We start from the raw sequence: 22,611 nt of genomic DNA, 5'->3' as shown, positions 1-22,611 counted from the left end.
TTAGGGGTGGTTAGGGGTATAGGGTGCTATGAGTATTTTTTAGGTTTAGGCACTGCTTAATTTCTAAACAATTAAGTGCCAGGGCCCTTCTCGGAAGGCCACTACAGCCTGTACCACGCATTGCCACTGCCAGCCATGCCACTGACAGTATCAACATAACACCAAACCATCACACTCCTGCAAATCTGACAATTAAGACTATTTCAGGCTACACAAAGCTATAATAAAGGTGTGAGAGGCTGGTATTATTCATTTTCAATGTGATTTGACTTAATAAACACGGTTGCTGTGCTCAACTCAAGATTAAACAGACAGTGCCATCATGTGGTGGACTGTCACTAGAGCCAGTGTTTGCAATTAACTGTCAGTGCTGAGCACAGGAAATCACAGGCTCAAATTAAGCACTGGGTTTAGGGGTTGGTAGGAGTATAGGGTGGTAAGAGTACTTTAGGATTTTGGGGTGGGTAGGGCCATAGGATGAAAAGTGTAATTAATAAAAGGGGGTTTGAGTTTGTTCCCCCCAGGGTAAAAATAAAATAATGGGTAATTTGGGAGTTTACACCCAAAAATAAAAAAAATATATATAATATATATGCAAAAAAGAAGCAGAGAACTCTGGGTAGTTCTCAAGTTTAGGTGGAAAGCAGCTCCTGTATAGAGCACCCTTAACACCAGCGACACTCTAGATATGCTCACCTCAAATGTCTGCTTTTCTATAAACGTCTTTAAGCAAAGGAATAGCACAGTGCCATCCACACTGAGATAGAAAGGGACAAAGTATTTTGCCATTCCAACAGCAAAGTCTTTAAGCATAGGACTAGCGCAGTGCTGTCCATGACAGGCTGTAAAATGACAAAAGCCTTTTACCACTCTAGGCACAGTATTACAGCTTTGAATTGGTAAAATACCAACCAAGCCAACCGGAAATGAATAAAAGCAACCCCTGACACGTGTTTCTCTCTCATTAGAGCTCTTCAGCGAGGTATAGCTTTGTCCAGACACAAGGGATCACTCAGTATATGTCAAAACAATACCCTTTCAGGCATAGAGTGACGCATAAATTATGCAAAAAAGAAGAAGAGAACTCTAGGTAGTTCTCAAGTTTAGGTGGAAAGCAGCTCCTGTATAGAGCACCCTCAACACCAGCGACACTCGAATGTCTGCTTTTTTATCAAAGTCTTTAAGCAAAGGATTAGCACATTGATCACATGTGATCAAGGCCACTGCTGTGGCCGAAACGCGTCATATTCAGAAGTAAACTTTTGCAGCAACAAGAAACTGAGTGAGCGTTTTCCTTCCTTGGCTGTGTTGGATTTTTGCTTCATATATTTGCCGGTGGGCTCGTCCTGCACAACGCTCCACCGCTCATGGGCCCTCGTAAAGTATTGAGCCGATGAGATATATATATATATATATTAACTAAAAAAAACATAGGTTTCAGGGGCATTATAGTTAGCTGGACATTTCCCTCATACAAAACCCTAGAAATTCCCTGTTATAGTTAGTTCAGCAAACTATAACTCGCGCCCCCGCAATGCACTGCTGATGACGTCACATATTACTTCACTCATGAGATGGTCAGTGACATCACTGATGACATCACTGATGACATCACTGATGACGTCAACCAGTGAGTCTGTATTTCTGAAAAGTTTAAATATGTTTAATATATATAGGGAAAGGCCTATGGAAGAATGAGTGGGTGTATAAGTGTATGAATGGATGATTTCATAGGTGCGTGACTGACTCTATATTTGAGTCATTAAACGTATCTTACTGCAGACTAGTGACTAAACTGTGTGAATGTCTGTATCTGTCTGTCTGTTGGTGTAAGAGTGGCTGCATGGATTTGTGAATAGCTATATGAGTGTCTATATGGGTTATTGATTGGTTGTCTGAGTATCTGTATGGGTGCCTGAGTGTTTGTGTGGGTGGGGTGTGTGTGACTCTGTACATAGATGTGTGAGTGGGTGATTCTATGGGTGCATGGTTTTAAGAGTGCATCTCTAATGGACTGTATGGTTGGGTGGGTGTATGTATGGGTGTGTTAGTGATTGAATGTATATCTCAGTGGTACATGTGTGAGTAACTACATATGTGAAAGGCAGTATATATGTGTGTAAGAGTATATAACTGGCTATATGTGAGAGTGTGTGATTGTGAGAGTGGCTGTATGGATGAGTGTGTGCTTGTATCAGTAATTGTATAAGAGCGTAATAATGTGGTACTATTTTTATGAGTAAGTGAACTTGTGTGTGTATAATTATATAGGTGAGTAAATGGGAGTGTGATTAATTATTAGCATGACTGACTATGTGTGTGAGTACCTCTATGGATGATTAGCGGTGTGTGAGTGTTTATATAGGTGTATAAATGCATATGATAGTCCTGTGCTAAGTGACTGTAAGTACGAGTGACTGTACAGGTGAGTGAGTGGATGTGTGTGTAGACCTAATAGTCAATGAGTGGGTATGTAGTTATTGGTATTGGAGTATCTATGGTTTTGAGAATGACCGTCTGAAATTTTGAGTCGGTGTATCAAAGGTTATATTAGGGTGTGAGAAGATGCACTAATTTATCACATGGATGATGTCATTTGAGATGTCATCAGTGATGTCATCAGTGATGTCACTGACTATGTCATGAGTAATGTAATATGTGACGTCATCAGCAGTTTATTGCGGGGGCGCAAGTTATAGTTAGCTGTGCTAACTATAACGGGGGAATTTCTAGGGTTTTGTATGAGGGAAATGTCCAGCTAACTATAACGCCCCTGAAACCTATGTTTTTTTTAGTGAATTTCTAAGGTTTTTTAAGTGCCAATTCCTAACTATAACGTGCATGAATCCTATGGTTTTTTCAGTGAATTTCAAAGGTTTTTTAAATGCTAATTCTTATCTATAACTTATCTCTAAAGCTATGATGTTTAATGATTTTCATTGGATTTCTAAATTTTTCTATTTCACTGTGTCAATTCCTTTAATTATGTTTTTTTTAAATACTTTTTTATCACCATTTTTTTTTACTTATGTTTTAAATTAATTCTTTTAAAAAATTAAAAAATATTATTTGTTTTTTTTACATTGTCAAAAATGTAAAAATATTTTTGAAACTATATTTTCAAAACTTTATTTTATATTTTTTTCCCCATTTTTTTGGGATTTGCGCACCCTAAGCGCACCGTTCTCGATTCCAGCGCGAAAGCATCTGCGTACGGTGTGCTTTGGGTATGTATTTTCGTGTGCGATTGCTATGCGACCGGTACATGACTCCAAGCCTATACGCAACACGTACGAAGCACGTTACGTGACGCTTGCGCACTTCCACGATATGTCATATGCGTGATGTTTATTTCCCCAAAATTTCTGTTTTTTTCCTTCGGAGTCGCGCACCCAACGCATTAGGAACCGCGCACCCTACGCGAGAGAAATCGTGCACCCAACGCGTTAGGATACGCAACTCTTAATTTTACCGTAAAAAAAAAAATAGCCCCTATCACTAAATTTTATTATCCCCGGGGACCCCATACCCTGGGGCTTGTAAAAAAACATTGGGGACCGTGGGGGGACCCCCAACGCCCCCACGGTCCCAGCCGGCTCCCCGCATCCTTCCGGACCCGGCATTGCTTTTCCACATGGGGAGCTGCTGACATGCAGCTCCCCATGTGGAAAAGCAATATCGTTAGGATTTTGAAAGAGAGAGCAGGTTTCCCTGCTCTCTCTTTCAAAATCCTAACGAAGTTTGCTATGGGAGGGCGGGAGACTCCCGCCCTCTCATAGCAAACAACAGTGTCCTGGAGGTGGGCACCCCAGGACACTGTAGGAGCCGGCCCTGGGGGGTGGCGGTCCCTAGGGCCCTCGAGGGCTCCAGGAGGGGGGCCACGCAGCCCCCCTCGCCCATTAATTTTTTTTAATTTGGCCCCCGGGATTTGGCCCACCCGGGGGCTAATTATTAACGAAGCGCGGAAGCCCGCACTTCGGGGTTTTTTTTTTCCGTCCGGATCCGCGCACCCTGCGTGCATTTCGCAGTTTTTTTTTATTTTTAAAGGGGGCCCCAGGGGGTCCTTCTGGGACCCCCTAAGCAACACTAGAGGGTCAGAGTATTTCTACCCTGCCCCCTTTACATCTTTCACACACTTATTTTTAATCAGCCTTGCTTCTACCGAGGCACAAAATGGCTGCCAACAGTTCCTGGTTTCGAATGTAGACAGACACTTGACAGCCAATTAGCATTCCGCGCGTGATCGGGAGGGTGCGCGCTTGGTTCGCAGAGGGTGCGCTTAGGGTGCGCGGATACTCCTCGGCCATAGATATATCTATCTTTTTTAGTCTAAGTTTCTCAGCAACTACTGACCAGATTTACACCATTTATGCAAAAGGCACAAGTCTGAACTGAGGACTACCTCTTTGCAAATTTGGTGTAATTCCGTTCAGCAGTTCGGGCTGTAGCTGCATCAACAGGTCCTATGGGAAATTGCATGGGGAATACGTGTTTTGGGACCCCCCTTTTTTCTCGGCCCACGCTTGACGAATCACCACAAAACTTTCAGGACAGGAGCGGACCGGAGCTGGCCAAAAGTTTGGAAAATTTTGCGAAGATTTGTCATTCGGCGCCAGCCTTATTGGAAATAGAATGTTGCGGATTTCCTATGGAAAATAGGTCCTAACTATAACTACCTACTGGCGACTGCCAGTAGGTAATATATATATATATATCCAGGAAAGCTCGTCCAGTACTTGCTTGAAGAAAACGAGAGTAGACTCAATTAAAGAGCTATTTGATATTTTATTCAGTACAACACCATGCCGCCATGACACATTTCGGCCGATTACTGGCCTTGATCACATGACAGCGCCTGGGGGTAGAGGCTTCCCTTATATATATATATATATATATATATATATATATATATATATACACATTTCACTTACCATATTTATACTTACCTGCATGGTAAAGGCAGATGGGTGGTAAAGGCACATGTGGTAAAAGCATGCTTCGTAACATCGTACAACCAAGTTATAGCAGCAGAAAGGTATTAAACAGAGTATATGCAAAGCTACCCAGTATAATATGCTATTTATTACCATTGTTGATCTTGGGAGGGGTTGTGACTAACACGATATAAAGCTGTGACTGGGCGATGATGCCCCAACCCTTACTTAATAGTGGTAATACATTGCATATTACTCTGAAGGCATCTGCATTTATCGTTCATGCTATTCAGTTCTTTCATGTACATTAGTGAAAAACAAAGGCAAGAAAGCAAACCCAAATCACACAATTCAGCACTAGAACTAATAGTAGGCTTATCTCTTCTGTAGTAAGGAAATAAAACACAATCTGAACTTTGCACTAAAACGTTCAGTAATGGGCCAAACTTACTTTCACAGGTATGGCATAAATATACATGTATAGACGTTTAACTTAAATGTTCAGTATACATAGTACACACCTATAAATTGCAGGGATAACCTTCTATAACCTGGTTCATAAGAAATTTTAGATTATACATTGAGAACACAAAATGTTTCTGTTTTATCTACAAAAAATGACCACCTCTATTCATTTTAATAATTTTTAAAGTATACATGTGACACTGAACTAGAAACACCCCCTTACATTTTCATATAAATCTATTGTAACTAAGGCAAAGACATGGGGCAACGAGAGGGCAAAGTACTCTAAGGTAGTGATTCTTAATCTTGTGGTCAGCTGACAAGTGGGGGGTCAGTGACACCTACTTAGGGGTCTGCAACTCTCTAGAAAATGAAATCATATTAGTAGATTGATAAACTATACAAAAGTAGCAAGGCAAAACTGATAAGTGCAAAGCACTCTGTTATTCTGAGATTGAAACTGGAGGCTAAACATTATGTTGGTATCCTTAGCTTGATTTGTGGGCACAGTCTAAGTACAGCAAACAGTACTATGGATCATAGTGACATCAATTAAAGCACTCGCATGCTCCGACAAAGAGAGGATGAATCAGCAGCAAAAAAGACAAAGCGTTATCATGGAGCCGAGCATATTGGTTTTGTCTTTTAGAAATAAACCCAAATTCTGAAAAGTTCCAACCTTCCCATTAAAATTAAAATTTCGATTTCTGTTTGTGAGCTAAAGAAATTATTTTGTAATATGTGTATTGTATACTTATTTCAGTGCTTTTGTGTATTGTTTTGGGTTCACTTTGTAGAAATTGTTTAGGTGGGGGTCCCTGGCCTCTAGTGGTGATTCAGTATGGACCACAGAAGTCAAAGTTCAAAGAACCGCTGCTCTAAACCAAAGAGTCCTTTATAGTTTCATTTTATTTAGCATTGGAACACATGAAGTGGGATCCCATAAGTTGAGAATCCATGTAAAAAAAGGAAGCTCCTAGCCATAGATATCTTTATTCAGTACTAAACATTGTTTCTTTAACTGGGTGTTTTGGTGAGTTAATAGAAAGGTGGCGTGGTAGGCAGATGGAATTTCATCAGTGCACTTACATATTCCAGGATGTTTTAGGAATTTGAAGTAATACTAATGACAAGGTGTACCACGCCCTGTCCTGTGTCATTCTATAGAAATCCTTCAAAGCTGAATGACTACCGATGACACCCATACCACGGGCTTAGTACGCACACCTGTAAATAAAACCATAAAGCATTCTGCAAATGACTGCCCTAAGAGAATTCTGATTCTGACTGCCATACAGTGTCTAACTAAGGCTGTAGTATTAATTATCTGTACAGTACCTAAAGTTCAAGGGGTGCAACTACAATGGGATGAACAATACATTTATGAAGAGATCCCATAATAAAGAGGCAATTCCAAATCGTCAAAAACATAAAGTTAATTAACACTATTTAGACTAGAATTTGGACTATTCTTTCACAAAACGATTGGTGAAGAAAATGCATGTGAGCCATCTTCACCCATACTAATCCTAACCTAGCCCCAAAGCTCTCCCTAATCCTAATTCCAATCTGTGCCTTTACACTAATACTAATTCTAACCCTCAACATAACTATTTTTTACCTACCCCTGACCTGACCCTGATCCTAACCCTATCACTATCAGAAACCCTTAATCTTTTTAAGATCATTAGCCGCTTTTTAAATGTCACACTGCTCTTTTGCTGATACTTTATTTTTCATCATAGCTCCCTAAATATGAAATGAGTTCTAGCTACTTTTCTTCATAGTGGTTTATTCCTAATGGCATTGTGAATACAAATATCTTCATGGTGACGTAATGCCACTCAAAGAAGCCTTTGTTTTGTGTAAGATATATTAACTTATTTTTTTTAGCTAAAGTGACGTCTGGATCAGAAGCCCTTTACTACTGAATGCTGAAAAATGTACAACAGGGAAATGTGGGGTGCACAAATTCTCTAGGTTGGGTTAATAGGAGGAATGCCTTCCAAATTTGGTATAGCGCATACACTAGCTTTAAATGAGGCATAAGGTATTAATAAAAGGCGAGCTGTAGCTATGGCGGGTGGAAAGAGGGGTAAAGCATCACAGCTATTTTTTCTATTAGTAAAAGGGTATCCTAGACTTTGCACAGCATATATTTACTAGATCTCCAATATGTAGAATTTTGACTTGTTGATTACTTTTTTCAGATTTCTTTTTTTACAATTCAAAAGCAACCTTTATTTGCAGTTTGCGCCAACCATACATTACTCGAAATATGAATGATCCACTTGCAAGATAAAGTACTCTAAGCATTAAATCAACTGTAGCATTTCTAAATACTTGGTACTTTATATAAAGGTACATAGTATCACCCTTATGTTATTTTGAACTGGGCCGATGGAATACAAATCAAAGATTTTATTACCAGAAGCTGCACAGGACCTGAACACTAATGAAACATGATAAAAATATATGATGGCAATACCATACGTCTAAAAATTATTTATTTGCAGATAAGCTGTTAAGTTTTGCTCTTGTATTCATTGATAGCGGTAATATTTCACTCAACGGAAAGCCCCTTAATCGCTTATAATTAATAAAGGGGTGTGGTTACTGTAAATACTTGAATCTCGGCCACCAGGGTTAGGTCTGCCACTCATGGTATTTTATATACAGGCTCTAGGGCCCAGATTAATAGGTTTGGGAGAGACACCATGTGTCACTGAAATATTTAGGTGCGATACAAAGGTTCTTAAAATATTTAACCTTTGTGCTGTTAGCTGCCCCTCAAGTCATCCTGGAAACAAATTGCAAATATAACTATTTGTATTTGATAACTAATTCCAAGCCTCCGTAGTTGTATTTGATAACAAGAGCAATTTCAGTGTCATTGTTGTACCATGTTTGCTCGAACAAGTAATTGCTTGCATTTTGTTAAGATTAATCTATGAATTATTCTAGGTGGGGTATGTACCAGATGTATAGCGATTCGTTGAAGTCTGATCAAGGATCATCAAGTCACCAGCAATAAACCTTGATCTTTGGCTGGGTCAGGCTTTCAGAGGAAATTATTTGAAGCAGGTACAAAGGGATCCAAATGACTCAAGAATATTTTGAATAATGTATGAGGCAGTATGCAACCCTGACATACAGCGAAGTTAATTAGTGTATAAAGTTATGAGTCTGGAAAACAGTCCAGCTTTCACTAGTGAGATGACTTACAGTAGCAACTAGTGACAATAAAACTCTAGTTTTATTTGCTTGCTCATCAATAATCCGAGGTCAGTGGGGTCAAATGCCTTAGTTAAATCTACATACACCCAATGCGGCAGTGCTGGGGAACAACCTTTACAACGCAACTTTTGCAACGCACTACCATTACAACGAAACTGTTACAACGCGAGTGCATTGACAACGCAGGACATTACAACGCAAGTCTTTACATCGACTTGCACTAGATGGCGTGCTAACATTAAAAATAGTGTAGTTTACTATCCCAACACCTTCCCTACTGTTACGTGGACTGGAGTTGGAATAGTAAATTACACTTTTTTAATGTTAGCACACCATCTAGTGCAAGTCGATGTAAAGACTTGCGTTGTAATGTCCTGCGTTGTCAATGCACTCGCGTTGTAAAACTTTCGTTGTAACAGCATGCGTTGTAACTGCATGCGTTGTAACATCATACATCCGGCAGTGCTGCACACTATCTGGAAATCAAAATGCCTTCCATTTCCATAATCAATTTGTGTCAAATGAAGGACATTTCCAGATCAGTTGAGACATATAGCTCAAGTACATCACTGGCAAATATTTTTGTCTGAATAGCTTAGCCAGAATAGAATAGTCCCCAAGATTTGAGTGGTTCCCCTTTTAAGGTCTGGCTTGACAAAGGTAGCTGACGTCAAGATAATAGCACAAATTCTATGATCACCCAACTTAAATCTGGGATTAAGTCACCAGGAGCTGAATTATGGAAAGTGCCCCGGGGGCGCAACAGGCACGTGTGCCTGCGTAGACGGTCCTCGGGGGACTTTGGTATTACAGAAGGGGCAGCAGACTCTTGTGCGGCACATTTTGTTATACAGCGAGCGCTGGCGCACATACAGTGCCAGCACTATCACCAGAGAGTGTTCCCTCATTTGAATGGGGGGCATGGCCCCATGCAAATGATGGAATCTCTTTACCTCTGCAGCCGGCCGTATTATACACACAGGCTCAGAGGCAAAGAAGGTGTGAGGAGGTGCACTGTAAGTGCACCACCTAAAAGGTGGTGCACTGTCAGTGAGCCCCTTGACGGCAGCCATTTGGAGAGGGAAAGGGGGTCCTATGGACCCCCAAGACATCCCCTTGCAGGCGGGTGGAGTCACTCACTGTACTCATCTTCAAGGGGATCTTTTATCCCCCTTAAAAGTACAGGCGGGTTGCCGCCTGCACTTTGAAACACAGTGTGGCTGCTTCAAAACCGCTCCGTATTTCACTTGAATGTGCACAAGTTCTCGGCTGCCCTGCACATTCAATATAATACCGTGCACGCTCCTTGTTAGTGTTGAAAAAAAATCCAGAATCTTACACTTACTTAAACTTCCCAATGATGCAAAAACAAATGAAAGTCATGGAAATGGAAACGTGTGGTCATTGCACTAGACAAATACTAATCTGGTTTCCCCTCCGGGTTTGGCATGATGAGAGCAACTATTTAAAATCCTGGAAGATATTCATGGCATCCTAGATCCTGCAGAAGCATGCCTCTTTGTACTTCTGGGTCATTTGGCAGCCTTTAACAAGGTCGACTGTGTTAGATTGCTCCACACCTTAGAACGCCACGTGGGAATAAGTGGCCAGATTCTGTTCTGATTTTCATATCAAATCGGGTTACTGGCACAATATTGTGAAACACGATATCGTTCACAACAATATCATATCAAAAATATTGTTTTCCACAATATTGTGCTCTTATACTTATAATGGTAAGTTCAAAAATATCTGAAAAAAATATATTGACACTAACATTCAGAAGTTTACAGAAATACCTATTTTTTAATATTAGGTTAAAGTAGTAAACTACACATATTTTACATATAAATTTTATATAATGTAAATTAAATATATTCCACTAATATTTAATGCTATAAATATATACTCTTATATACGCACAAACACATATATGTTTGTATTAATATGCCTCATGTGTTGCTTTGATGGATGTTAAAGAACGGGCTGCTCCGTGCCCGATGTTTTGAGGCTGCCCTGAAGGGTCAAGGGCTCCTTTGCTCGGAGGTTGTGTCTATATTTTTCTGGAGCATGACCCACACGCCGCTGTAATCCTAACCAAGGAGGCTATTTTAGCGAAAATACAGCGGCTGCAGGAAGGGATTCAGAGAGAGGGGCGATACCTCTCATTCTGATCGTGCCGGAGCTAAGGCATTTTCACAGGTAAAAATGGAATAACAGCACTATGCCATGTATCGACATGACGGTGTGAGTAATCAAACCCACTATCAGTGAGAAATGCACTGCAATGAATTGAACATTCAAAAGAGAAACATAATTCACTAAGATTCCATGTACTGGATTATGAGTATAAGTGTAATGTATCATGGGGACTGTATTTCACAAGGACTGTCACGTGATTTTAAACCTTTTAAGCGTGCACGTATGCACTGTGCTAATTGATGTCTCCACCTGTGAACAAGGCAGCACGACGCCGAAACGCGTAAGGGAATGGAGATGCCTCTGCGCTGCTAAAACCTGTGAATAAATGCCTTTATTCCGGTATCGGGCCTCATGTGTTGCTTTGATGGATGTTAAACGACAGGCTGCTCCGTGCCCGTTGTTCTGAGGCTGCCCTGAAGGGTCAAGGGCTCCTTTGCTCGGAGGCTGTGTCTGTATATTTATCTGGATCATGACCCACTCGCCACTGTAATCCTAACCAAGGAGGCTATTTTAGCGAAAATACAGTGGCTGCAGGAAGGGATTCAGAGAGAGGGGCGATACCTCTCATTCTGATCGTGCCGGAGCGGAGGCATTTTCACAGGCAAACATGAAATAACAGCTAACCCTGGGAGTAGTTTGTAAAGTAGCGCTACGCATAGCTACGCGAAGTGCACTTCGCACTACGCAAGATATGCGTAGCACAGCGCGAACTGCGTAGTGCGCTGTTCGCGATGATTGCACAGTGCCGGATGCTTGTCCGCACTGTGCAATCATTGGAAACGGCATCTTGCACAGTGCGAGCTGTCATTTTCTGCCGCTCAAAGCGGCAGCTTTCTCAACGCGGACTGGTAGTTTCTCATCGCGAGCGGTCGCGAGCATACGCGACCACTCGCAATGAGAATCCTGACCTCCCCGCGTTGAGAATCTCGCCGGGAGGTTTATTTTCCACACTTGCGATCGGCAACTTGATGTCTCTGATCGTGAACGGGGAAAAAGTCTCGCCGGGATGTGATTTTGCTCGCTCGCGGTAGCCAAGTTGACGTTGAGGACCGCGAGCGAGCAAAAAATGCCAACTACGTTATGTGATTTTGCACTGTGCTACGTGCAATTCGCGAAGCGCTAAGTAGCACAAACTACTCAAACTTCACGAGCCTAGCGTAGTTGTCCGCCCTGGGTTAATAACAGCACTATGCCATGCCAACAATTGATAAAAAATATTTACTTCACATTATATTTTATATGCACTATTATGAAATTATATATAATATAATTAATACAAATATCTATTTTACATTATATACATTAGGGCCCCCTCTCCCGGGGCCGATTTCGGTCTAGGGGACCTCATCTCCGGGGGCCCTGCCAAAAAGTAATGGGGGAAAGGGGCCGCATGGGTCCCCTTCCCGGACCGATTTCAGCCCTGTGGACCCCATCCCAATGGGAGATGAGGGTTGTGCAGCCCCCTTCTTCAGGCTAATTTAATCCCCTGGTACCCATCCCCAGGGGTTAAATGTACTATTCCCACTCCAGTCTACACAAAAGTAGGGAAAGTGTTGGAGTTTGGGAGGGGTGAAATGTACTATTCCCACTTCAGTCTACACAAAAGTAGGGAAAGTGTTGGACTTTGGGAGGGGTGAAATGTACTATTCCCACTCCAGTCTACACAAAAGTAAGGAAAGTGTTGGACGTTGGGAGGGGTGAAATGTACTTTTCCCACTCCAAACAGCGCAACAGAAGAGAAAGAGATGAGCTTTTGAGGGGTTAAATTTACTATTTTCAATCCAAACAGGGCAACAGTAAGGATAGCATTGGATTTTGGATGGGTAAAGTTGACTATTCCTACTCCAAACAGTGCAACAGTAGGGGAACTGTTAATAGAGAAGAGGTTAATTTAACTATTCCTACTGCAGCCTAAGCAAGAGTAGGGAAAATACTACACTTCAAACACCATACATCTGAGCAACCCGATGAATGTAGAAAACATATTATAGTCTTAATAAAATGTTTTATTAATTAATATAATAAATAAATATATATTTATATATGTATTAAAACAATTAATCAGTTTACATACTTACTATTCAATAAAAAAGATCAATTAATAAATAATTGTTATTCAATTATTTATTAATTAACTTCCCATTTGTAATCCTACAAATTTAGCAGCCCACATCTAAAATATAACTACAAAAATAACTATTCCATAACTTACATATATAAAATAAATCAAATAATTAAAAATGTATAATTGATTGGTAATTATTACTTAAATAACTACCCACCATAGACCCTACAGCATCTAGTAATTAAAATAAAATTAAATAAGTATTCCACAATTTACATCCTAAAAATTCAATAAAATAAATATTTTACATATATTAATTAGTAGTTAGTTTATTATGACCTAATTTACTTTCCATCAAATACCCCTACATACATAGCATCCCACAACTAACTTACAAGTAAAATAAATCAGTATTCCATAATTTACATAGCCAAAAGTCAATTACATAATAATTTACAATGAATAATAAATTGTTAATTATTGCTTAATTAACTTCCCACCCTACAACCCTACAAACCTAGCAGTCCGAAAAGGAAATATTAGTAAAATATATAAGTATTCCATAATTTACCTAAGTAAAAATCGATTAAGAAATTAACAATACTTAGTTGTTAATTAATTATTACTTAATTAACTTCCCACACTATACCCCTGCAAACTAACAGCCCACAAATAACATATAAGGGACATAATTCAGTATTACATAAATTACATAATTAATATCAATCATATTAATAAATAGTATTTAATAAGTAATTCTTAATTTTTAACTACCTAATAAACTTTCTACCCTATCCCTCTACAAACCCAACAACCCACTAAAACACTAGAAATGAGCTTTGGAGGGGTTAAATTTACTATTCTCACTCCAAGCAGGGCAACAGTAAGGATAGCATTGGATTGTGGATGGGTAAAGTTGACTATTCCTACTCCAAACAGTGCAACAGTAGGGGAAGTGCTAACAGAGAAGAGGTTAAATTTACTATTCCTACTGCACTTTTAAAAATGCATTAAAAAATCAAAATCACTTGAAATTACAAGCTATATTTAAAAAATAATTAATATTTATATAAAAAATAATTGCACATAAGATAAATATATCAACTAAAACACATGAAAATAATTAAACAACGATATTTTCAACCACTATATTAGTGAAATCGATATTGAAACTGATATTACTTACAACCTTAATTCTCACCTCATAAAACAATATTCATGTCAATGATATTTGTGCATCACGATATTTAGGTTCTGATCTTTCTGTCTTCCGATATTTTAAAATTGATATCTTGTTCAAACATATAACAAATTGTGAAAGATCAAAAAGCACATCTCTAACAAGATTTCAGTGCTGGAAGGAGATCCCCAAGACTCCATCCTAAGAGCCTATCATTGTCAATCTATACCTTGAACCTCTATGCTTAATTCTTGTAGAATCACATGTATCTATCCACCAGAATGCTAATGATATACAAATGTACATCAAAACACCTCCATGGCATTCATATCTCCAGCCCAACAACTGTTAAAATCAAACCTGGTTGTCTAGTAACTCCTCCAAAACGGAAGTGATATTGTTCTCACACAGACTCAGAAATAACCTGCACCTCAATTTAACCGATGAGGGCAAATTAGATATAGTCTGTCTGTCTAACTCAGTAATTTCTCTGATTTTTTGCACTTGATCATTCTCCATCCCTTGTGCCACATATAAACAGTGATGCGATTTCCACATTCTTCACCTTCCAAAAAAAAAATCAAAAACTACTCTCTCCAGCCCAGTTAAAAACAGTAGGGCACAGACTCATTCAACCATGCTTAGATTGTGAAAGTGTGAGTCTATGGGAAGTCCATCTCTCTGTGGCATGTTACCTATGCAACACTAGAAAATTCAAACGCATAACATTAACATGTGTACTTCAAGAGCTTCACTGGCTTCCAATAAAAGCTAAGATTAAGTTGAAAATAGACGCCTGGCGTAAAAACAATGTGCATGAACCACCCTTCGTACCTCAACAATCTACTCATACTGTCAGGAGGTCAAAAAAAGTCTAAGAAGCGAGAGCTACCTAGTCTCGGAAACACCTAAGTACAAAACATCAAGCTTTGAACCAACTGTTGTTTGGAGCCATCTTGTCATTCTGGAGCTCTGTACCATTAATATCCGGAATGGCACCCACACTTTCGGCTGGCAGGAAAAGACTAAAAAGCCACCTGTTTTGTCTCCATCTGAATATCTAGTGATCAATTTCTTCTCAATAGACACTAAATCTCCAATATGGAGTTATCTCTGAAGTATCTTCCTGTTTAATGCTATTACACAACTCTTCTTCATTTTTTTGAATTATGGATTACAATTTCCTGCTGTCTATAGCAACTCACTGTGAGGAAGAGCTATATGATGCTCATAAATAAATTGTGTGTGTGCGCCCTCCAAAAACTGTGAGTTACAGAACCGGGAGCTAGACTTCAGTTTCCCTCTCAGAGTCTGGCGGGGGTGTCAACGAGAACTAGTGATTTGCTTCTCTAACATTGTGGAGGGAACGTTTATGCTCTGCAGGAGGTTTATTAGAGTAGTACCTGACAGATTAACACTCAGTGTAGAGAATATTATATAATGAGAGGCCTGAACAGTAGGGAAGACACAGGGACCATGCCTCCTTCTGTAAATTCCAGCATTTGTAAAGCGCACAGCTACCTCCGGAGAGGTGTCCCGGCGCTGGGGGCCATCGTGAAGATTAAGCAAGCTATTGCCCAGAGTCACATGGTACTGGGCTCACCTGCGCCGAAGCCGGGGATCAAACCATGTACCCTGTGGTCTGGAGTCAGGCACCCTGGCCGCTGCGTCACACCTCTTCTGTGTGTGGACCCCCACACTCATTCTAAGCTACTGAAATGAAGGGCAGATTCAGCCACCTTAGAAAGAAGCCCACCATTTCCAAGAGGTGGCTGGTTGGAAGGATATATCTGGGGCCTTTGATACTGCTACATGCTTATTTCTGGGGGATTTCATAAGGCCTTGAGAAGATCAGGAATAGTCACTGATGTTGCTGCCCTGTGCTGCTGGTTGGTCGGATCATAGTAGTCCCTGTAGGATGTTACAGACATACAAGAGCAGGGAAGTGCGCTGGAATAGCGGGCTTCCTTAATTTGGGCAGGGAGCCAGCACACCAAGACTATCATCTAATTCGGTACTGGAGAAGGGTCTTTGTAAAATGAATGTGTACGTGGCACCCAAAGTGCTGAGTTATGTGCCACGGCATATGCATGCATAGAAAACTACACACGTCCCTTCAAGCACTACTTTAGATACTGTGAGGAGTCTCAACTCTAATCAATATTATCATAGTTTCATTGCATCTGTCTTCATAACCAAAAAGTTCCAATTTTTATGAATCATTCATTTTATTAGTATTTCATTTCCACAGTGTGACAAACTTTCAAGTGTGTAACCACTTCTTTCCTGATATCCCATCATTAAAAGGTGGCTTTACAATCCCCCTTTCCTACAGCATTTCAGGCCTGGGAGGCCTTTTGTCACAGGTAAAGTGTACTAAAATCAAAAGAAAACAATAACACAATTAACTATCTTGTATGTGGTACATTTTAGCAATATTTTCCAATCGCAAATTTACATTAGCGCACAACAAATTAAATAATCAAAATTCACCCTTTATATAAAAAAGTGTATATTTCTTGCATATCAGCATTATTTCCAATCACCAATTTAAATCCATCCGACACAAATCAATATGTACTTAAATACAAGTGCTATCCTACACCCATGTGTGGAGAGTGGTACCCACTAACTACAGAACTTTTCATTAACTATTTATAAATTGGAGTACACTGATAAGTGTGCTGGTTTTCGTCTAATTATGTTCCACAGCAGCGGATTAGTAAACCAACCTTCATAATAAGAGGATGGGGGCCTGAAACTCCGTTAAGTCACATGTTAATAAGCCTTAAACTGAATTGGGGACAGCTGGGAGTGTGCACCGCACACCTCATGAGCTGCAGGGGCCTATATTTGCGTCCCGGCAGAGCAGATGATGTAATCGGCCCGCTAACACTGTTCTTTAAACACTCAACTGACAGGGCATGTACACTTTTCAGAGTAGCGCTTAAACACAGTACTCACATGCGCGTTATTTTTACTCACATAGTTATGAAACACTGCAAGGACGCTGGCAGATTGCAGGGGGTGGGACTTGGGCTGATAAACTCACATTAAACTTCTACTATTAAACAGCATCAAATGTATAATAAGACACCCTTGTGCTTAAAACGACTATGTATGTTCTCATTTACGGGAATCATGCAAATATGAGCCCTAGAAAAAACACAGGGATTGGGCACAGCAGGCCACCGTAGGACAAAAGGTCCCCTGACCTGGTGAACTTGATAGAGCATTCTCTGACAGCGCATCTGACCTACAGTGCCATTCTCCACAGTGCCCTTTTTTTGCCCTCGTTGCTGTGTCATTATACAGCAGAAATCACCCCACACCCGGTGACAATGGGATTCGTGTCACTGTTGTTTACTTTGCTTGTGGTAACCAGGGTGTTTTTCTTCAGTTTTTTTGATCGGGTTATTATCAGCATCCCGTCATGGTTGCTCGAGCCACGTGCTGGAATGAAAGCTACATTCTCGTCACTGATATTTGGGATTTTTGTATCACAGAATGGTAATTATTGATAACGTACACGGGCAAGACTGTGCTCGCGAATGCCCACAAACTCCGCCTCTCCGTGACGCGTTAGTGTAGTCACAAAATCACACTAGGAACTGTTTCTTGCTATATTGAGGGTCCGACGTTCCTTGACACTGCAAGGGAGGGAGGGAGAATGGAAGCGACAACTGTGCACTTTCGGGAGCTGGCAACAAAGAGACAACTGTGGGAACGGAAGCCGGGGAGCAGCAGGCAGTCGGCAACCTCTCGGCCCATCAGTCAGCACATTATCATTACAGCGAGGCGGAGGCAAGCCGTGTAAGGAGAGAGCGGCGGCGGTACCAGCCTGCCTGTTGCCACAGTCGTGAGGCAAATGATAAAGAAACCATGTGTTTTGTTTTAAGGCAGCGTCGGAGGAAATAGTTTACTTTTGAATTTGCTAGGTCGGTGCGTGCGCAGCTGCATTAAAAAGCATTAATAGTAGCGCGGGGTATTTAATGTGCAGCGCCCCGAAACCACATCGGGGGGTAGCAGGTGCTTTATAAAAGTAAATTATTGTGAGCATTTTTAATATTACTTTTATACTATTATTATAGTTTGTGCTATGACAGATGTAGAATCAGTAGTAGAGGCATGAATATTAGTAGAGGTAGTAGTGATAGTGGGGATGGTGTTTGGATGGTGGTAGCGGTGCTGATGTTATTAGCAATAATAGTTATCGTGATGGTAGTGCTGTTGGTAGTAGTTACAATAACGACGGTAGTAGTGTTGTTAGTAGCAGCAGCAGTAAAGGTAGTAGTCGTGGTTGTAAAGGTAATGGTGGTGCAGTAGTTATGGTGGTGATAATACGTAGGGGGGGAGCACCGTTTGTGGTGATAGTAGAGGTGGAGGTGTTAGCGATTTCAAAGGTGGTGAAAGGTGTTAGTGATTGCAAAGGTGGTGGTGGTGGAGGTGTTAGTGATTGCAAAGCTGGTGGTAGTGGTGGTGGAGGTGTTAGTGATTTCAAATGTGGTGGTAGTAGAGGTGGAGGTGTTAGTGATTTTAAAGGTGGTGGTAGTAGAGGTGGAGGTGTTAGTGATTTCAAAGGTGGTGGTAGTGGAGGTGTTAGTGATTTCAAAGGTGGTGGTAGTAGAGGTGGAGGTGTTAGTGATTTCAAAGGTGGTGGTAGTAGAGGTGGAGGTGTTAGAGGTGGAGGTGTTAGCGATTTCAAAGGGGGTGGTAGTAGAGGTGGAGGTGTTAGTGATTGCAAAGGTGGTGGTAGTAGAGGTGGAGGTGTTAGTGATTGCAAAGGTGGTGGTAGTAGAGGTGGAGGTGTTAGTGATTTCAAAGGTGGTGGTAGTAGAGGTGGAGGTGTTAGAGGTGGAGGTGTTAGCGATTTCAAAGGTGGTGGTAGTAGAGGTGGAGGTGTTAGTGATTGCAAAGGTGGTGGTAGTAGAGGTGGAGGTGTTAGTGATTGCAAAGATGGTGGTAGTAGAGGTGGAGGTGTTAGTGATTGCAAAGGTGGTGGTAGTAGAGGTGGAGGTGTTAGTGATTGCAGAGGTGGTGGTAGTAGATCAATGGATGCAGTGGTGGTAGTGAAGGTGGTAATAGTGTTGACGATGGTGGTGGTAGTAGAGGAGCTGTCGTGATGGCAGAGAGAGTGTTGTTAATAGTAATGGTTGTAGTGTTGGTAGTGGTAATGGCTGTAATGATGGCACTGCCAGTGTTCATGAAAGTGATGGCAGTGATTGCAGTAGTTGCAGTGGTGGTGTTGAAGTAGTGGAAGTCACCATGCTAGTGATGATGGCGGTATTAGTGGGGGTTGTTGGGATGCCGGTGGTATTGGTGGGGATGTAGCGGTACCACTAATAGTATAAGGAAGCACCGCAGTGGTGCCATTAATTGGAAACATGAGTAAGCATCCTACTTCAAAATTAGTCAGGAACAACAGTTACCCCTGTAATTAACATACTCCATTGAGCTTTCCCATGCAAATAACAAGTGATGCCTTGAAAAAGAATGCTGTGCTCATAGTTCCCGCCTTTTTCTGACAGAACTATCATTCTGCGTGGCAAAAGAGACACACCGGATGGCGCTTTAAGTGTGACCTCTGGCCTGCTGCCTTTGTTATCTGTGCGAGGCACGCCTCGGTGGGTGGGGGAGGGTAGCGCCTCAGGGGTGTTCCACTGCCTCGACGAGGCCCACATAAGCCACCGCGGCCTCCGTCCAGCAGACACTGTATGAGCTTGAAGCAGCACTGGAGGCGGCGCAAGATACAAGGGGGCACATAAACCACGAACTGTTATCAACATTTCCCCATACGTGGCACATTTCCCGTGTGATTAAAACACCAGGGCAAGCTAGGCAAGATGATGCAAATGTCTTCAACTGAAAAAGCGCCCACTTCCAAGAGGTCTGCATTATTCATTTGTTTAAAGATAAATTATGAAGACGGCCCCCATCTGCTACAACACTTTTAAATATTGAACTCTAGCAGGCAGCAAACACAGGACCAGTCAACTGGCTGGCAAGTCTAAAATAAAATAATCAAACACCCACACTTAAAGGGGGCTGCTAATGCCGGTATAAGACACGTGGGTATTAAACGGGCCATGGGATTGGCTGCCGAGCCGGGGGAAGTGGTGGTTCTGGGTGAACTACTAATGTCTATCGCACCACAGCGCAAGTGTCAGGCCAGCCATAATGACAGGGGGTGTAACTAGGATTTGACAACTAGGGCTGCCCCTTGCACAGATTCTCAAGCAGCTTCTAGGTGTGCATGGCAAACATAACGCTTTTTTATTACCATCAGATTGGCAACTCTTTCTAAAAATGAAAGCCATGATATCTATGCCACCAAACTCCATCACTTTCACTCGTATGGCCCCAAACATATCTTTTGAAGCATGGCAGTGCTATCTATACCAGGCATTCGACTAAATGCCAACCTCAATCTTCAGCAATCCCACATCTCTAGCAAGGGCCGGCTTTTTTTCGGGCAGGTGCACTGCACTATTTGCACCACTTTAGCTTGACCATGCACGTGGATGAATGATTAATTATACGCTAACCAATACTTTTAATAAAACACTATATTTAGTAAAGTTCCTGTTTTTAAGTGTAGTGCGATTTAAGAAAGCAGCATTCTCGGAGGGAGCACGTGCATTCCATAGCATGTCGTTATGTAAATAAGCAAACTGATGGATGAATGGCAGGGTGGAAGAGATGAGATACATTCATGCCCAATTCAGAATAAGCAGCAGTCTCTCCTCTGCTATCCTTCAGGTAAATGGAAGATGTGTCTCCCCCCCTCCCCCCCCACCACCAATATTGTAACGTGATGATTACAGCCAAAAAAAAGGGGGTGACAGAACAGAAGGGTCTCGCTGTACATTACCTGCTCCCCAAAGTCGATGGCGATATTGGTGATACCCAGCGGCACCAGGAAGCGGATGAGGGGCCAGTAGGGCGTGAGGGCTGTGAACTGCACCATCGCTCACGACAGGCTTCTCCTCGTAGACTCCCGGCACTGCCGCACAGCGAGGAGGAAGAGGAGGCCGGCGGGTGAGCTGCGCCTCGGCCAGGCAGGAATAACGGTGTTCACCGGCGCCTCCCCTCCTTTAGCGGGGAAGCCCAGAGCTCCGGCCCGGCCCAGCTGCCCTCCCACACAGCAGTGACCCGCAGGAGGGGCACGGGGCAGCAGTGACGCCAGAAATTTCTGCTGACAGCTTTTCCATTGTGAGCCTGGGAGAAGGGGGTTGGGGAGCGCTGGTAAGGTGAAATCACCGGCAACAACACATGGATGACACAGAGAGGGTGGAGAAGGAAGCAGCGGCCGGGGATGGGGTAGAAATAATTGAGGATGGCGCTGTTTTCAGTGCATTTGCGGGCAGGATGTACAACGCGCAATGGAAGAGGAGGAGGAAGAGATGCTGCTTGGCGCTGCAGACAGACGGCTGCGGTGAGACACCAGCCCCCACCCACAGCCAACCACCGAATGTGAGCCCTGCCGTTGCTGACACGTGGGGTCGCACACAAACATACAGTGACTGTATGCACAGAGGCAAGGAGAAGGTTGCAGCCGCGAGGAAGATGACACTGCTCCCTCTAACGTCTCTTCCGAGGATTGCAGCCTGTCATTGCTAATCTTTCTCCGAGTTCAATAACTAGGAGACTTCATAGCAAACAATTGTGGACAGGAATGCTCACCGTCACTGCACACTGACGGTTGTTTTTTATTGACTGAGAATAAGTTGAGATGTGCCGTAGGATATGCTGATCCGTATGCCACATGATTGACCCATCAGTGTGCCACAGAGAGTGCCCCTCACCACACTACATTGTACATCCCCCACTGCCACACAGAGCAAAATCACCATTGTGCCACATAATCAGATCTTCTTTGGGCCGCACAACACGGCCATCAAATATGTTCACCACAGTGCTACAGAGCACAGAGGCCAATCATTGTGCTAAAAAGTGCACCAATAATTGTGGCACAGAATATGTGCACCATTGTGCCCCAGTGTGCACTGGTAACCCAAATGTATTGCCAGAAACATTGGTAGTAAGCGTGGAAGCTCCTTCTTAATCTCAAGAGGTCTGATGTTGCCTTAATAGGACTCTAACAGGTATCCAGTGCTCTGAATGGGACAGAGCAATACTTTCTAAAAATTCCTGCTACATTTTAAATCAACCATAACACTACTTATTAGCAGAACTGTGGTACTTGTCAACAATGCTGCTACCACTTAAATTGAACCATAGCAACACTTATTATTATTATTTATTATGTAGCTTATAGAGCGCACGGCTACCCCCAAAGGGAGTGTCCCGGCGCTAGCGGCGGATAGAAAGAGGTGGGGTGAGTGTGCTGGAATCCGCAAGGTACTAGGGAAGACTAAAGAGCCACGTCTTCAAGGATTTCCGGAAGCTGGACTCCCAATTGGCCTTTCTCATGTGTTCGGGCAAGGAGTTCCACAGAGTCGGGGTTCTGACAGGGAAGGACCTCCCTCCTAGCTTTGGCAAAGCGAGGGATGACAAGGAGTTCAAGA

The 22,611-nt window shown here is 42.1% G+C and overlaps 1 protein-coding gene and 1 long non-coding RNA gene across 2 annotated transcripts in view; one reads left to right on the top strand and one right to left on the bottom strand.

Moving 5' to 3' along the window:
• Positions 1-21,636, bottom strand: part of ANKH (ANKH inorganic pyrophosphate transport regulator) — a 549,424-nt gene extending 527,788 nt beyond the window's left edge. The window contains exon 1 of the mRNA XM_085605963.1: positions 20,955-21,636. Within this exon, the coding sequence (XP_085462089.1) occupies positions 20,955-21,050 (96 nt within the window). The 5' untranslated portion in view covers positions 21,051-21,636. The remainder of the gene's footprint in view (positions 1-20,954) is intronic.
• Positions 1-22,611, top strand: part of LOC146832686 (uncharacterized) — a 164,236-nt gene that overhangs the window by 116,564 nt on the left and 25,061 nt on the right. The gene's annotated exons all lie outside the window — the stretch shown is intronic.

The sequence above is a fragment of the Triturus cristatus genome, chromosome 5_1 (assembly GCF_964204655.1).
Source record: "Triturus cristatus chromosome 5_1, aTriCri1.1, whole genome shotgun sequence".
Lineage (NCBI taxonomy): Eukaryota > Metazoa > Chordata > Amphibia > Caudata > Salamandridae > Triturus > Triturus cristatus.
The sequence above is the reverse complement of the archived record's forward strand: the minus strand, read 5'-3'. Positions and strand labels throughout refer to the sequence as shown.